This window comes from Populus trichocarpa, chromosome 19, assembly GCF_000002775.5.
Source record: "Populus trichocarpa isolate Nisqually-1 chromosome 19, P.trichocarpa_v4.1, whole genome shotgun sequence".
Classification (NCBI taxonomy): Eukaryota; Viridiplantae; Streptophyta; class Magnoliopsida; order Malpighiales; family Salicaceae; genus Populus; species Populus trichocarpa.
The window spans coordinates 9069586-9087531 of record NC_037303.2 but is presented as its reverse complement, the minus strand read 5'-3'; the positions used below and the strand labels follow the sequence as shown (position 1 = coordinate 9087531).

Genomic DNA, 17946 nt, shown 5'->3' with positions numbered 1-17946 from the left:
GCCAACAAGAATCCTTGATACATGCTGGGTCAAGCAGGGCAAAAAGTTTATTATGGAGCATTTAGTTCAGTGGCATTGCTTGCCTGCGGAAGAGGCTACCTGGGAAAATGCTCAGAAGCTGTAGCAACAGTTTCCTATTGATTTTGAGGACAAGGATCCGCTCGATGGGAAAAGAATTGATAAGCCACTACGATGGTCCACTAGACATGGCAGACAGAATCCCAAATATTGTGGCGAAGAATTGACTAGTGACGGAGTGGTTGCATGCACAAATCAACCTATGAGAGATGTGGATTACAAGAGACCAAGTTTTTAGGAGCTTTTCCGATTATTTCAAATAATTTGTTTTGTTAGACTCTAGCTTTTCTGTTGTTATTTGCTTCATGTTATGTTGTTATTTGCTTTTAGATAATACGGCTTATTTAAAGATTGGTTTAGAAATAAAAGAGATAAGCAATTGTTTATAAAAAAATTGTGGTTTGTTCTCATCCGAAAGCATATATCTTGATAAATACTTTAACAGTTCTGATTGGGATCTATCATCCCACCTCCCTCTAAAGAAAAGAAAAAGAATAAGAAAAACCTGTTGATAAAAATTCATACAAATACCCGTGAGCAATTTCTGCAAGAATAAAGGCAATTTCCTATACATATATATGTTTTAAATTGCTTGGGCCAATAATTTATTACTACGCATTAGTGACCTTTAAACACCAGAAGGAAAACAGTCTCCGAGTCTAATTTTTAGAAGCAAAGCAGACGCAGTTCTTTAAGACGGAAAGTTCCCCAGGAGGCGATGATATACGGACAATGATGAGGACGCTGTATTTTTTAGATTATCCATGATGAAGTGGGCTAGCACCATAAAGTTTATCATCCTTTAGCTCTTGTTACCACTGCTGTCCCTGGAGGAAAGTCTGAGCTTGGTCATCTGGTTTCCCATGACTCCTACAATCATCTCTAGCCAGAGAAAGATTTGCAGCTGTTTGCAGACATGGTGACAAAGATCTTGGGAAATCTGGAACAGGGGGGGCGACAGAACCGGAGTGATTGGCAGCAAGGTGGTGGTTGTTGAACCCAAAAGAATCATATGGCATGACGTTTTAGATGGGAGGAAACTTCACTGAGTAAATAGAGGAAGACCAAAGATTCATTTCATTACTGAAATTTCCAGGGAAATATTTGGATCTCAAATAGTCATTGTTAAACACTGGTTTTCTATCAAAACTGGGTGCGAACTCTTGAACTTGTGCCTTGGTGTTTCTGGCCAATGCCAGGGCAGGCTGTGTATCGCCGGCAGTCAGGGACAAATTGCTACCAGCTGAGTATCCGCGACTGCTGTTTCTCCGCAGGCACTTTATGATCGTGTTTCCCTTCATAAGTTGTAATTACATGTTTTAGATTGCGGGAGCCTCTCTCCACATGCTTCCTTACTGAACATCCAGGACTTGTGCATTTATAGTAGCTCCTGTGAAGTAAATGAGAAACACCAACTTTGAATGCCTATACCTTGCCTATGTCGAGGAAAAATAATAAGATGCTGCCAACTGCATGCACGCATCATTCAACATGAAGAAATGCAGAATTGAAAACATATGCAAGCTAGAAAGGGGACTCAAAAACCCAGGATTCTAACGGAGATGAGCCAAATATTTTACTGTATACATGCATATATGTAAGAATAAAATTTGGATTCTGTCAATTTTTACCCAAAAGGTTGTTCTTTATCCATTACCATTTGACGTTTCGTCCAATTATCAATAAGATCATTCCATCCACCTCCAAAAGCAAAACTCAGAGAAATATCTGATTATTTCCAATCAGATAAATGTATACTCAACCACGCACCCTTGTTTCATCAATGTCCACCTCACAGAGCTAGCCAATCTAACGAGGATACCATTATAATTTAGAACAAAGACCATTCACACACACATAAAATGCTGTAAAATGTCAGTACCTTGGGTTTGGATTCCCCTTGACGACCTTTTGCCCATACTTCCTCCAGCGATACCCATCATCTAGTATGTCGACTTCACTCTCTACTTGAACAACAACTCTTGGTTCGCGGACAAGCCTTGATGGCATGTTTGTTTCAACCAAACTGCTCTCTATCTTCCTGAAATGGGGGAAAAACTGTAAACTATCTATCATGTCTTCTGGACTAGAAGCACTGAATGCTAAACAGGGTACCTTCTTTTTGACTCGGACTCATCATCAACATCAACACTAAATGAGCTTCCCTGAGTAACCCCATCATCATGACTAGCAAGTATGGAGGAAAGCTCTGGAGTTTCTGTTGATTCAGATGTTCCTAATGATTTGACTTGAGCGGCTGATAACGGATCTGAAAGCTCGGTCACAACAGAGGTTGAGGATGTCCTTTCCAGGCCATCAACCTTCCCATCATGAACTTTTATATCCTTGGATCCTGACTCTCTATTTTTCTGAACTGATCCACCTTTAACCTTAACACTGTTTCCACCTTCACCCATCTCTGGCATTTCATATAAAGAAGAAGCTGGTCCAGGTGGCGCTCCACTACCTGGCTGAGGCTGAGGGTGATTGTGTGTACCTTTGTAAAGGATTCCTGTTATTTGACCATCATGGGCACATTCTATTTTTTTCTTGACCAGACAATTTTCATGGTTACACTTATAATAGCTTCTTGGATGTTTACTACCTTTAATCAGTTTCTTCCCATACTTTCTCCAATTGTATCCGTCATCTGAAGTCCTTCCGATTGCTGTTGCCGGTAATGTTCCTTTCTGTTCTTCCAAAAGGTGATGATGCGACTCAATGTTTTCTTCATGGATAGTTTCGCTTTGTACATAAATGGGATTACTAGGTGAATCAGAAGAGCAAGTGGCATTTGCAATCATGCTATCTAAGACATTCACATCAGTACGTGAACCACTGGTGCATTTCTCTAGAGCAGCTTCCTCTGAAAACCCCATCGGAAATTGAAAATCCATTGCTGGGTCCAACAAGATATTAGCTTCAAAATCAAAATCATTACCCTATGCAAGAAGAAAAAAAATAAAACACATAAATTACAATTTAAATATGCGAAAATAAACAAATTGAAAACTAGTATACACACCCTCCTGCAAAATTTACAAATGAAGGCAAATCCCATCCAAACTCCACAAGCATGAAATATCTTTTAGATCATTACTATAGTAACATAGGTTATGTGTTTGGTTAGTGTTCGAGAAGGACATAAACATGTTTAGTTAGAAAAACAGAGACTTAAACATAAAAATAAATTTATTTTTAAATAGTTTTGGAATGAATTTTTATCATTTCAAAGCAGGAATACATTTTTTTTTATCTCCACTGTATTCTTCCCTTCTGTCTCAAAACAGGAATAAACAGGATCTGCTACCTTGACTAGAATGGAAAATAGTTCCTAGACTAGAATTAATGCATTGTTACAGATGAATGAACCAAGGGATACATTACAGTAACGAAGCTTAAATATAGCAAATTGAAAAGTATAATTAAGTACCTGATTTCCTGAAGTACAAAAGCCTGGAAGAGCATCCCCATAACCATAAGGCTTGAATCTGAAGGAGAGACCGCTTGAATTACTACTTCCCCTATCTCCATCACCATAACCACCCATTCTCTGAGCAACAAACTTCCATATTTAAGAGGAGGGGATGATGGAAAATCTCCGGTGGTAGAAGATGACTGTAATGTAATGTACTGTATGATTCCAAACCATTGGAGGAAAATAATGAATATAAATTTTTTTAATTATACCTGACCATGAGAATTGGGTAGCATAACGGGCGTATCAAGCAAGGCGGTTGGGCTGACGCCGGGAGGAATGATTATAAAAGGAGTCGCGGAAGGAGAGTTCAAAGGGCTGGTGGTTCGAAAGCGAGCCGTATTGATCCTCTCCGATTTCTTCATTTTGAACCCGCATTTTGCTGCTCTCCTCTCTACAGTACTAACAATGCCTCTGGCATTACCATCACCATTTCTGCTTTCCCTTTTAACCGACGCTGCTGCTCCAGGATTGATGCCCATGGATTTGATGACGGTGATGATGGATTGGAGAGGGAAGGAAGTGCAAGAATTACACGTCCCTCGTTCTTTCAAGCATTTATTATTATTATTATTATTATTTCAAGGCTTTGTTTGTTAGTGAATCTTTTGCCCCGTTTGTTTGCTGGAAAGTAGTTTCCTTTTGGAAAGTGAATTCCGGAAAAGTGAATTCCGGGAAAGTATTTTTCGATGTTTGGTAGTGTAATGGAAAATAAGTTGGAAAACACTTTCCAGTGTTTGGTTATGTCATGGAAAATGAGCTGGAAAATAACTTATTAATGTTTTATTTTTCTCAAGTTTATTAAAATAATGAGGAACAAATCTTACAAATTAAAAAGTTGAAAGAGAATGAAATTGAAAAAAAAATATAATTTCATAAATTATCTCAAATAAAATAAATAATAATCAAAATAATAGAGATCAAATCTAAAAAATAAAAAAAAAATGAAAGGTGAAGAAATTAAAATAATAATAATTAACATTTCATAAATTATTTCAAATAAAATAAGTAACAATCAAAAGAATGAGGACCAAATTTGATAGATAAAAAATTTTAATAAAACAATGATAAGAAAAAAACAAATAACAATTATAAAAATAAGGACCAAAATTAATATAAAAATTAAATTTTAAGAGATGGAATTGAAAAATAAATATTCAAAACAAATTATATATAGCAATCAAAAGTTTGAGATCAAATTTGATATAATCAGCAAATAATGACATTTCTAATTTTTTCACAACTTCCGGAAAGTGTTTTCCGCCCAAATTTTCCAGGAAAACACTTTCCTGCAAACCAAGCCAAATTTTCCTTTGACTGGAAAGTGTTTTCCGTTGACCAACTTTTCTAATGGCAAACAAACACAGCTAAAAGGGAAAACACTTTCCTGGAAACCAAACCAAATTTTTCTTTGACCGGAAAGTGTTTTCTGTTGACCGGAAAGTGTTTCCGTTGACCAACTTTCCTAATGGCAAACAAACACAGGAAAGTTTGGAAAGTGGTTTCCCGGAAAGTGAATTCCGGGAAACAAACGTGTACGGAACCTATGAAGGCCACTTGTTTTGTTTTCTTAAACCACATGGACTGTAATTTACTGCATTTGAGACGGACCCGTTAAAGACCCGAGATTTCTTTTAAAGAGAAAATTTTTTTAAAGGTATTGGCCTTTTATTGTTGATTGTGAGGGGATGCACTGAATATTAAAACAAGATATCCTTTTTTTAATTATTTTTTTACTTTTTATTTTTTCAATTTAATCCTTTTACATTAAATTAATTTGGGATGAAACTTTATTTTTTGTTTTGTTTGGCTTTGTTTTGGCTACTTGCGGTGTTAGGAAAGAAATCTAAAACAATCCGTAAAGGTAAAAATTAGGTTTGATAGAATCATGATCCAAAGGTAACCTTGTACTTAAGAACCAAAGGTATTGAAAAAAAACTTTGACCTATATATAACATTGTATCTAAGAACCTTAAATATACAAATGAAGTCATAAAGACAGTTAATCTTTAATAAGTAAGTGTACGATCTTTATTTCTATAAAGAAAGGTTGTTTTGCCACAAAAAAAAGAGAAGAAAACTCACATTTATTCTTCAACTTACTGCTGAGATTTGCAGCTCAAAAAAATAATATAGTCTCCTTTAACTGACTCTACTTTTTGGGTTACAAGCTAATGAGCCTAAATTACAAATCAACTAACATAAGTTTAATAATCAAATAAATCCCTAAAATATATCTAATGGGCCAAAACAAATCCAAATTCAAAAATAATTATTCAAAAATAAATAAATAAATAAAATAAAATAATAAAAACAAAGTTTTCATGTTAAAATTCCTCTATGTAACCTAAATCTCTAATTTTCATACATTCTTGGCGATTTCATTCTTGACTTCAAACACGTTGTTCTCTCTTGTCTGGATGAATTACTGGGCCTACCATATATTATTGAAAATCTTAAGATGTATAGTTTCCATTACAACTTAAATCGCAACAAAATTAAATTCGTAACTCCAGATTCGTTCCAAATAATACACAAATGACTAATCTGACATATTTGACTAGATTCGTCTAGTAACTTTGACCCTCTAAAATAACATGTTTTTGAACTTCATTTGACCTTAAAACTTATCACAAAATATTTATATGTGTCTAGTATCTTTTTATAAAAAGTCAGCTCGATCCAATATACGATTTTAGACAATCCATCCTTAAAGTAATTATTCAAAGCCGAAAAGATCAGTTGATCTTCAAGTAATATTTATATAAACCTTAAACAATTTTAGATTTGTCTAATAGCATTATTGAAACTCTTGAAAAAATTTAAATTTACTATTTTATTGTGTATTTGTGTTTCAGGAAACCCAACAATTACTATGATGCTTATCTACTTCTATATATATATATATATATATATATATATTTTCCTCAAGTCTTTGATGCACGTATCTTCTTGCTCTGGTTCTATCTGTTAGCTTCACATTCATTTTTTGTTGTTTCAAATGGAAGATGGAATTGTAGAAAAAGTGCATGAGATTTGTTTGTATTTTGTGATTGTTCAAAAAACAAACAAAGGTGAGGAACCTCCCTATGTTCTGTAAAGCATACTCCCAAAAAAATTATGTGAAGAAGCTTGGACTTTGTTCCTTTATATAAGGTATTCATTTATTTTCCACGTCACATGATGTATGATGTTTTTAGATAATCATCACATATCACAGACAATTGTTAGCACTAATCTCTGGTTATAACAGAGCATTTTCTCTCGGTTGCTTACCTCTATGCCCCATCTGAATTTTGAAGACTTGTTTCCGAGGGCTCTCCCTTTGATCATATTGTTCATGAATAAATTTTTATCAACGACTCACACCCAATAGCACCCTAGTGCATGCATTTGTGTACATCTTTATGTGTATGTATGTCTACGTATGTAAAGAGATGATGAGAATGTAACTGGAGAAAGTTAGGCATGCATGAACTTGACTCTATCTTACCTGTATGCGCGGCTCAATTTCTCATTTGTTGCTACTTCAGTTGACTGCAGAAGTTTTATCAATGGCAAAATCTAGCTATCAGAAGACAAGCTCCAAAGCTGTGTGTAAAATGGTTTAGTTGGAAATGAGAAATTTACAAATTTAAGGACTGATTTGAACTTCCAATCAAAGGAAAAGTTCAGTCGAAAGGCCAGCGAGAGAAGCCTAATTTAGATGTTGAACCCTTTCATTAAATTTCAAGTCCTAGCTAGTTTCCATTGTTAGCAACGAATGATTGCTAACATTGCTTGCTTGTTTTCTGGGATTCGTATACACTTCGATAGACACAGGTAATGATCTGGGTTGCGGAGGTTGAAATCACAAGGCTCTTAATAGTTACATGACAGTACTCTGATGTCATGTACCACCCTGGGATGTCGGAAGGTTTTACAAGCTACTAGCACTTCTTACCATGTTGGAAAAGATAAGAAAAAAATCATGCGAGTTGTAACAGCATGTGGAAGTCGTCTTGTCATGCATCCACAATGAGCAGCGAAAACCACTAGGCTTACTTGAGAAATAAAAGGCTTACCTTAAGTTATGTTGGCCCGCCTGCATGGAAGCAGTCATGCCAGTCCGGTAGGTTTTCAGCCATAGTTGTTGCCTGCCACCCAAACCTAATGGCTTATAACGACTAAGGCTCTGTTTTGGGCTTTCCCAAATGGGCTCTAAGAATCTTTCCTGCTCTTTCTTGATGGCTGAGCCTCATATGCTGTACTTTTTACTGGCATCACTATTTTTTCCGCTCTCTGGTTGCTAAATGCAAAACAGAGTTCTGAGTTGCGGCCAAAAAGCCGAAGCTACATCAATAACACCTATTTCTGTATGTTACCAAGTTCAATATCAAATAACCATAGCATGACACTTCCAATTCCGCGGGACGAAACAGCAAGAAGATAACGGTCCTAAAAAGGGCTTAGAGCAAGAGAGAATAGTAAAAAGCCATTGGTCAATAAATCACCATTCAATCCAATCTTGCTTGTTTCCCCAAAAACTTTCTGGGCGTTCATCGAACCTCCTTTCCCCACCTTCTGATTCGCAAAATAATGATGAGAAGAGATTTTATTCTCAGCAGGAAAAAAGTAGGAAAACTCGGAGAAGGGGGGCAGAAGCAAATATCAAATAATCTAACACAAGGAGTTCCACCAGATAAATCCCCAAGCAGAAGTATTCTGCAACATCAACGACATATTTTGCTGACATGATACCAGAAAGGCAGAAACAGCTCTGCTTTTTTCTCTTTTTTTTCTAATCTACAAATCACAAATAGACCAGCGAATGTAAATGTGAGTGCCAAAGATAGGTTTAAAAGTAAAGCATCGCTAGAAAAATTAATAGAAGCGTTTTTGAAGAAATATCTTCATAGTAGGAGGCGGCTCAGACAGCCAACTCTGTTCGAGAAATCAGGATTCCATCAGTATCTGCATAAAGCCATTCTCCATCACTGATTCTGGTGCCACCTATGGTAATAGGAACATGTTTCTCTCCAATCCCCTTCTTATTGGCTTTCATTGGATGGGAGGCCAGGGCTCTCACTCCAATATCACAACCCATAATCTCGTCAACATCCCTTATGCAGCCATTAACCACTATACCAGCCCATCCATTGTTCTGAGCTTGTACCACAGGATTGCCTCCAAGTATCGCACAGCGCAAACTGCCACCGCCATCAACAACAAGAACTCTGCCATTACCCTTCTCCTCAAGAAACTCACGAATTAAAACATTGTCCTCAAACACCTTAAGAGTCACTACAGGACCAGAGAAGACTTGGCGCCGTCCATAAATCTGAAAGATTGGTTGGAGTGCTCGAAGCTCACCACTAACAATTAGCTGCGGATTTGCGTCACAAACCTCGGCAGTCGTAACCAATGCCATTGAATCCAAGTTCCTTGAAGAAGAGGCACGCATTAGAGAAAAATCACCAAAACAAAATCATATGCATATGGGCTTTCTAGTTCGAATAGAAAGGTAAAAACCTAACATTTGAACAGCAATAGAGAGCAAGATCAGAAGCTAATTACATAAAACTTGTATCATTCTTCTTATAAATCATAAATCGAAACAAGCTAGGAATTTATATTGCAACGTTGAACACACGGTAATTAATAAAATTGAGCGATGGAGTGATTAGGGTGAGGGAGGGGAGCACTAGTACGGAAATACGCAATGATAATCTTGTAAACATACCAATCCCAGTACTGAAAGCTCATCAGAAATACGCATCTTGGACAGCATAATCGTTCATTTGAAAGCAATTGGTCTAAACGGATCGCTCAAAAAATGAACAATTCTCAATAAATTTCTTTAGTTAACTTACAAAAGACTCACTCACATAAATCCCAAGTAATTTATGGCATCTAATTTAGATCCAAGCATTCTTAATAACAATAATGAGAGATTTGAGACAGGCAGTTCACGGACGGGCTATAATAATGGAAAAGAGAGTTTACAAGCATCAAATCTTAAAGAAATTAATTAAAAAAAAAAAAACAACATGATCTGGATGTTCGTTCAACTTTACCTGCAAATTGCTATCGGGGGTGCTTAGAAAGATGCCTTCGATTCGAGAATACGCACTCGGTCACTGAAAACTCTCTGTTTGTATGAGAGGGGGAGAGGGAGAGAGATTGGTATCTCGGAGGGGGGAATCACAAGTTATAAGTAAAAAGCGCGTGCACGCAGAGGAGGTCAATGGTTGATCTGCTCCCACGCGGGTTCTAGTCATTGGCCCGGTGATTGTCTTGATTTTTTTTTTCAATTATATTATAGATGTTATTTAATTATATTATTTAATATTAAATTAATAATAAATAAGTTTTTGTATTTTTTATTATATTATAAAAGTTTATTGGCCCCGATTTTTAATTTTTAATTTTTTGGTTTTGTTTTTTCAATTTTATTTTTTAATAATTTCTTTGGATTTTTTTTTTAATTTTATCCTGTTTTTATTTAATTTTATCTTTTAATATTGAATTAATTTTTTTTAGATTTATCTAATAAATAAAATCATATTAAAACAACATTTATATTATTTAAAATATATGTATAAGTAGATTATAAAAAAAATCATATTAAAAATGAATAAAAAATAAGATAATTTGGGAGAAGCGGAAACATTTGGTATATGATTTTTTCGAATGGCTATGAATAAATTACATAAAATGTCCTCTCCCTACTCACGAGGAGTAAATTTGAAGCTAAGAGACAGGAAAACCAAGAATTTGTTATTTCTTTTTATAAGATTTCACTTACAATGATATGATTTTTTCATTATCAAGATATAATTTTTCTTTTTATTAATATGGGTGTTTGAATCAGTTTGCGCGTATCTCGATTAATTTCACGAGCCTTAAAGTTAACAACCATGTAAGCCTCCAGTGACCATCATATTAGCAACCACAGGATTCGAACCTGAGATTACAGGGAAAGTAAATCATTTAATCTCAAACTCCTACTACTGGACCACCTACTAGATGATTACTATTAAGATATAATTAATTTTAATATAAATTGACCCCCCTCAAATTTGATATTTCTTTCCTTTTAAAAAAAAAACAGGAAATTATCTAAAATCCCAAGAGACATTTTAAAGATTTTAGCTTAATTTGTTAAGTTAATTTATTTTTATATTACTAATTTAAGATTTGAATTAAGTTCGTAAATGTAATTGTCTAGTATGAACGAGCTTCTTTAATTTGGACTTGAGCTTGTGCTATTCACGCGCGCCCAGGAAGACTTGAAAAATATGTGGCTGTGAAAAACCATGGCTTCCATCAATAAATGTATGCCTACGCGGTTCATTTTTACTTTTTGTAAACATATTAAAATATTTTTTTTAATATTAATATATTAAAATAAAAAAAAATATTCAAGAATTGACAAACACACCAAACAAGGCCATGATCTCGTTGAAAAAGGGGGATGTCAAGATGGGTTAGTGAATGCTTCTGTAATAAAAAAAGAAATGTCAAAACTAGTGGAAAACGTGGTGATGGTACTCATATCATATGAATCATGGCAGCTTTTAAAATGGCTTGTATAGTTGTATGGGGTTTAAATTTATAATTCTAGTAAATTTAATTTACGATATTTTTATAGATTACAAATATAAATCATTAAAAAAAAACTCAAATGACTAAATATATCAAATTAGGTTAAAATTTTTATGAATATTAACAAGATAATTTTATATTGTTAATTTTTATAAGTTAGTATTTAGAGACAAACCTACAACATGAAAATAAGTGTTCTGATACTTCAATATTAGATCTAACTTTCATACCTAACACACTATTAATTTCTAGTTATATTTTTTTTTTAGTAAAAAACAAGTTTTTTTGTTATATTAAAAAAATCTAATAAAAATTTCACTAACAAGAATATTTTAATTGAGACTTTTCTAAATAAAATAAAAATAAATTATTAATTCACAAATTATTAAATATAAAGATAAAATAAAATAAACATAAGATGTATAGGTTATATTAGGTTAACAAGGCTTCAAAAATCTTGACCCGTCTTCCTAACCTTTCTAACCTGTAATATTTATTTTTTAGATTTTATAACTCCTTAACATAAGTAATATGTATATTATACAATTTTTACAGATTAAATCGAGTAAAATAATAATATTACAAATATACCAATATTTTTTAACACCCCAACTGCAATAAATCCCTTGGAATGCCTTTCCCAAAAATATAACAATAATTAGTCTGTGTGACCAAGCGATACATTACGGATAGGATTATTTGAAACTAATGTGCTACAAAAAAGAAGAACGTTATGGATATGTTTTTTACTATCATGAAAATCTTTAATTAATAACAAAAAAGATGATATTTGTATTTTATAAAAAATATATATAAAAATTAATGATTCATATAAAAAAAAACATTAATGTTAAATAAAGATTAAAACGAGAATTTAATATTCATTGTATAGGGACACAAGTATTGTTTTTCAATTTTTGAATTTAATTGAATAGAAATAACAATAGATATTCATAGGATAATTATTAAAAAAAAATAATTGTTAATATTACCATAAAAACTATAATATTATTTAAAGAATATGGCATTATAGGATAATTATTTAAATATCATTTGTATAAATTTATTTAAAGTAAATATCATTTGTAGAAATTTGGCTATCTAAGAGCCTTTTGTCTCTTTTTCTTACAAGTAACTTTTTCTTCGAACAAATTAAAAATGAATGTAGGACCGAACTATAAAAACCCTAAAGAATACATAACAATTATGAAAAGGTGAAATTGGAGGGACAAAATTGAACATCCTAACACCATTTGAACAATTAACGCATGGAAATGTTTTTTTTTCTGAAATATCAATTTTAGCACATGTTCTTTCAATTTTAGTTTTAAGAACAATATGAAATTCATTCTTATATATTTGGTCTTTAATCCAATGTTTAAATATTTAATGATATATCAAGTACTCGAGATCATACAAATTGAAACAGACAAAAATAAATAAAACCATGTCAACATAGTAATTAAAAATAAGGAAAATTACTTTGAGTATCCTATGGTTTGGTATTTTTTCACTTTGCAGTATAATTTTTAAATATTATATTTTGCAACCTGAAATTTGAAGGCAAATAACACTTTACATCTTTAGAAGTTGGTGTTAGAAACAAGTAAACAAAAAATATATATTTATTTACAAGACTACCATTATATTTGAAATAATGATTAAAGAGTCCAGAAGCATAAAAGTAACAAAAATATCACTAAAAAACTTGAAAAAAAAAATAGAAAGAGAGAAAGCAAAACAAAACAAAAAAGAAATAAAAAGAAAAGCAATCTTTCTCTCCTATCTTTCCCCGCTATGGACCACCATCTCCACCACATCTCTTCCTTTCTTCTTAGTTGTTTCGAGCAATTAGGATTTTGACAAGATTCTAATGCCTAATGCTTCTTAAGGTTTTGCACTTGGCCATGAAAGCTTTTGAAGCTTCATGATGTTAAAGATTCAGTACCTTCACTGCTCCTATCATTTCCTTATCATCAAGAATTGCCTTATATATAGAACCAAAATTACCTACTCCGATCAAATTGTTTGAAGAGAAACCACTAGTTGCTTTAAGTAAATTGTTATAGGACAACTATAAAACTAAACCAATAATGAAGATTCTTCAACAAGTTTTTTCTCTTTTTTTTTGCACAGTAACCTTTCTCATTCATCATCACAAGACCCGCGTTGTCATCTTCATCCTCTAATATCTAGCCATCAGAAACACATAGCTTGATCTCCTTATAAAATCAAAGTCACCCAACATCTTTTATTGCCCACCATCACAATCATAAACTCATACTCACCACAACCATCATTCACCTCCTACAGATACTCTAACTCTTCACATATTTCATGCTTATCTACTTTTCACATTCACCAACATCACAGATCGCTCTATATCTTTGTCAAAACCTTTGTTCTTTCTAGGAAATTTAACATTGAATCAAACTAGAAACCTTAAACCATGGATTTGTGTTTAGGGCTTTCTTCTAGATTTATGTTTGACAAAGAGAGTGTAGGAGAAGAGAGAGAATAAGTTATGCGTTAGTAGTTACCTTTTATGTGTGTGTGTGTGTGTATTATTGTCATTTCATCAATTTTTAAAATTTGCTTTGACTCAGGTTGTAAAGTTTAATGTTAAAAAACTTGGTTAAAAAGTTTTTTAAAAAAATAAAATTCATTGATTGAAATAGAGTGAGGACAAGATTTGAAAGACGAGGAATGAAAAAAAATCAAATATAAACATTAAGTAAAATAAAAAAAATCCATAAATAGTAAAATATCTCTTGGTTTCTTTTATAATATAATATAATTATAAGCCTTTACATTATAGGATGCTGAGAAGAATTTTCCCTTAAAAATAAATAAAGTTCATTGATTGAAATAGAGTATGGGAAAAACTTTAAAGACCAAGATTGAAAAAATCAAATAAAAAAATAAGTCAATAAAACAAATCCATAAAACAATAAAATATATACATCTCCCGGATTCTTTTATAATATAATATAATTATAAGCCTTTACATTATGAATAATTCAATGTAAATCATATGAAAACTTATAATATTTTGAAATCATAAAACATATTATTATTTCCTCTAAATGGTTTATTACAGAACTTCCCGTGTAACAATGATCAATCATCACCATAAGAAGAGACAACTAGCTGACACCACAAGCTTAAACACCTTTGACCATAGAAAGTCGTTGAATAAGATGGAGGAAGTGACGCATAGCTATTTTAGGTAATGTTTTGACACATGTTCCTTTGTTTGTTTTTTTATTTATTGCCTGAGGCTGGACTTGATGCCCTTATCTTAGTAACACCTAGGCTTGCTAGCATATGCCTAATATATCAACCAGGCCTACCTCCTCTCCTTCTTTTTTTAAATTCTACATCTTTTTTCGTTTTGTCTTTTTTAACTTGTATATTGTTTATTTTCTTTTTGATAATATAAAAAACATATCTATCTATCTATCTATCTAGAATTGACAAAACTTAAAAGATAGAATCATTGAAGATATCAATTCTTAATGGGCATGCCAAGCCTTATATATCAATAATAAAGCAGAACAAGTAAAGGGAAAGCACATACTTGTTATTTATTATAAGCCTCTCAATGCTTTTTTGGCAGATCTTAGATTTCCTCTTTTAAGAAAAACAGTCATTTTATAGAAACTCCTGAAAGCAACAATATTTTCAAAGTTTGACCTCAAATAAGGTTTCAAGCAACTTGGCATCCAACCAAATGAGCAGCACAAAATCACCTTCTGTATACCTAATGGCTATTATCAGTAGTCGGTCATGCTATTTGTATTGAAAAAATCTCCATCAAAGTTCAAGAAAGCAATGGTAAAGATATTCCAGTCAATACTCTATTTTGTTGTCGTCTATAAAGATGAAATCCTGTTATTTTCATCATTTCTAGAAAAGCATGTTAAACTTCTACATCAATTCCATACTATATTCAAAAGATGGCATCATGCTTTTCACAAAGAAATATGCAAATTGAAAAATCTTCTATTGATTTTTTAGGTCTCAATATCAAAGTCGAACAAATAATGTATTAGCCATATATTGGAAAAGTAGTGATCAACTTTCCTTATAGCAATCTCTCCAAGAGAAAAGTTCAATAATTCCTAGTTATAGTCAAACTACATGGCAAACTTTGTTTCTCATATCACCTAGATATCTTGTCTTTTTTGTTAAAGAATGAGTCAGAGTAGTGGTCCCATATTCATTCCCAAGCACTTTAACAACTCTAGTTGATGGCACATAATCTACCATCCCTGTAAATCCCTTATGATGGTAAAAGAATCATGTAGATAGATGTTAGTGATAATTATTAGGGTGTGGTACTACTAGAAAAAAAGAAATAACAAACGAAAAATCTATACCTATTAAAGCAGAGCCTTCAAGAAATAAAAATCCCATTACCATTCAACTTTTAAGGAAATCCATATAGTGAAAACGAGGATCTGAGAAGTTTCAACTTCCTAAACTAATTCTCCACATATCAACCTTTAACACTTCATCCTCTTCAAAAAGCATTACTTATAATTACTATAATTCAACTTTAGAAAGCTTTGTTGAAGTTTTTATGGTTGATCCTTACCCCTTTCAACCGCATTCTTATACTTCTCAGCAAACTGCTACTTTAGCAGTTGATGAGGATGATGATCCAGAAAAAATACGTCTTTCAATCCAATGATATTAGTACTAACCCTTGCTAAAAATCCTCTCTAGATCATAGTAAAGGATTTACTTTAGAAGATATTCCTGTAAAAAAAAATAGCAAGATAGATTCTATGAATTTCATGCTTGGTTGAAAGCCACATATAATGAATCAAGAGATCCACTTAAAAAAATTTATACCAGGTTTCCAGGTTTTCATTGTTAATATTGGTAGCCTTGGTGCTTACTGACAACAAATGATGAAAAATACGACTATTAATGAATTTGTTGGCGGTATCCATCATGAATTCCTTAGTAACTAGGTTGACTCCCGATCTTAAGCCAGACAAGAATATCTACAAATAAAGTTTTGCTCTTTCAAACTCCATGACTTAGAAAAACACTACTTAGAAATGTCCAATAAATATTATGTCATTGGTGGTATTGACGATGTCAACCTCAAGCAAACCTTCCTAAATTATCTTCCAAAACCTCTCATCAAAGAAACGAAGAGATACCTCCCTGTTCTAAATATACAACTAGTCTTTGTCACCTTTGGACAAATATTTCAACTGCCTTTTAAAAGACTTGAAAGCTTGTGCAATCAGATGGGTTTCTTACAACAACTTGATCATCTCAAGCTTGATAATGTTTGTAAAAAATAAAACCTATAAATTGGATGTAAAAAACAGTGCTTTAAAAACTGTAACAAAGAGCATAATAATAAGTTGATGTTTAAGTCAAGAAAATTCAAAAATAGAAAATGGTGATTCTTCAAAAGAAGCTAAAGCAAGGACATAAAAAAAATCTAACATGTGCTTTATCAGTAGAAAAAAGGTTCATTTTGCTAAATAATATCCACAGTAACATAATCGAGATATGATTCTAAAAAGAATATTTGTTCTTTTAAACATTTGACTAAGATGATGATTTTGAATCCCTGTTTGATGAAGAAGAAAAAGCTTCACCAGAAACTATTTTTGTTATCTCTAATGAAAAAGAGATCCATATGATATCTATTGTGGCCCCAACCCCTTTGATATACCGGTAACCAAACCAATTCTTTTGAAAAAAATCTATATCCTGATAAAGAAATATGTAAAACCTATCTAAGTTATTGCATTATTTGACACTGGTGCAACTGCTAACATAGCAAAACCCACAGTTCTTTTATCTCATCTATGGAAATATATTTATTAAGTATTTAGAACAATAAATGGAGAGGCTTTTTTCATCAAAAATATATCAAAACCTATTATCATTAAACTTTTTCCTAGCTATTATGCCACCCAATATCTACTTGGTTTTGATCTTCTTGGAAAAGATCTTCTTGATGGGTTTGATATAATCTAGAAATTTGATAAACTTTGTTAGGATACCCATGGTCTTAGATACAAGAATTCTTCTATGAATAAGCATTCCTAACCTGTTTTTAATAAAATCCTTGGAAGTTATCATTGCATAAATTGCACAAACCTCATATGTAGAATGTCATTCATAGTTCCTCTATAAGTGCCCTCAACCTCTCTAGCCTAATCCAAAATTCTTCCTCACCCTACCATTCAAAAGGAATGAAGATATCAACTCTACAAAGGCTACTCATATAGGAATGACCCCAAAATATTAAAAGATGGTAGATTTAGAATTGACATAATTAAAAGATAGGGAATCATTGAAGATACCAATTCTCAATGAGCATGCCAAGCATTCTATGTCAATAACAAAACATAAGAATTCAGGGGAAAGCCTAGACTTGTTATTGATTACAAGTCTTTCAATGCTTTTTTTTTTCAGATCTCAAATCTCCTCTTCCAATGAAAGAAGTCCTTTTACAAAAACTCCTGGAAACAACCATATTTTCAAAGTTTGATCTTAAATTAGGTTTCTAGCAACTTGCCATCCAACCAAATAAGTGACACAAAACCACCTTCTGTATACCTAATGGCCATTATCATTAGTCAGTCATGCCATTTAGAGTTTCAAAAAACAATGGTAAAGATATCTTAGTCAATACTCCATTCTATTATCATTTATATAAATGACATCCTGTTATTTTCATCTTCTCTAGAAAAGCATGTTGAACTTCTACATCAATTTCTTACTATTGTTCAAAAATATGGCATCATGCTTTCATAAAGAAAGAT

At 32.7% G+C, this 17946-nt stretch overlaps 1 protein-coding gene and 1 pseudogene across 1 annotated transcript; both read right to left on the bottom strand.

Moving 5' to 3' along the window:
• Positions 1–457: 457 nt before the first annotated feature.
• On the bottom strand, positions 458–4531 carry LOC18108311 (probable WRKY transcription factor 2; annotated as a pseudogene).
• A 3658-nt stretch (positions 4532–8189) lies between these two features.
• LOC7459221 (putative 4-hydroxy-4-methyl-2-oxoglutarate aldolase 2) lies at positions 8190–9781 on the bottom strand. The gene is made up of 2 exons (XM_006371207.3): positions 9613–9781; positions 8190–8979 (listed from the first exon to the last, which is right to left on the bottom strand). The coding sequence occupies exon 2, from the start codon at positions 8964–8966 to the stop codon at positions 8466–8468; it is 501 nt and encodes a 166-aa protein (XP_006371269.1). The 5' UTR covers positions 8967–8979; positions 9613–9781; the 3' UTR covers positions 8190–8465.
• Between the last annotated feature and the right edge of the window lie 8165 nt (positions 9782–17946).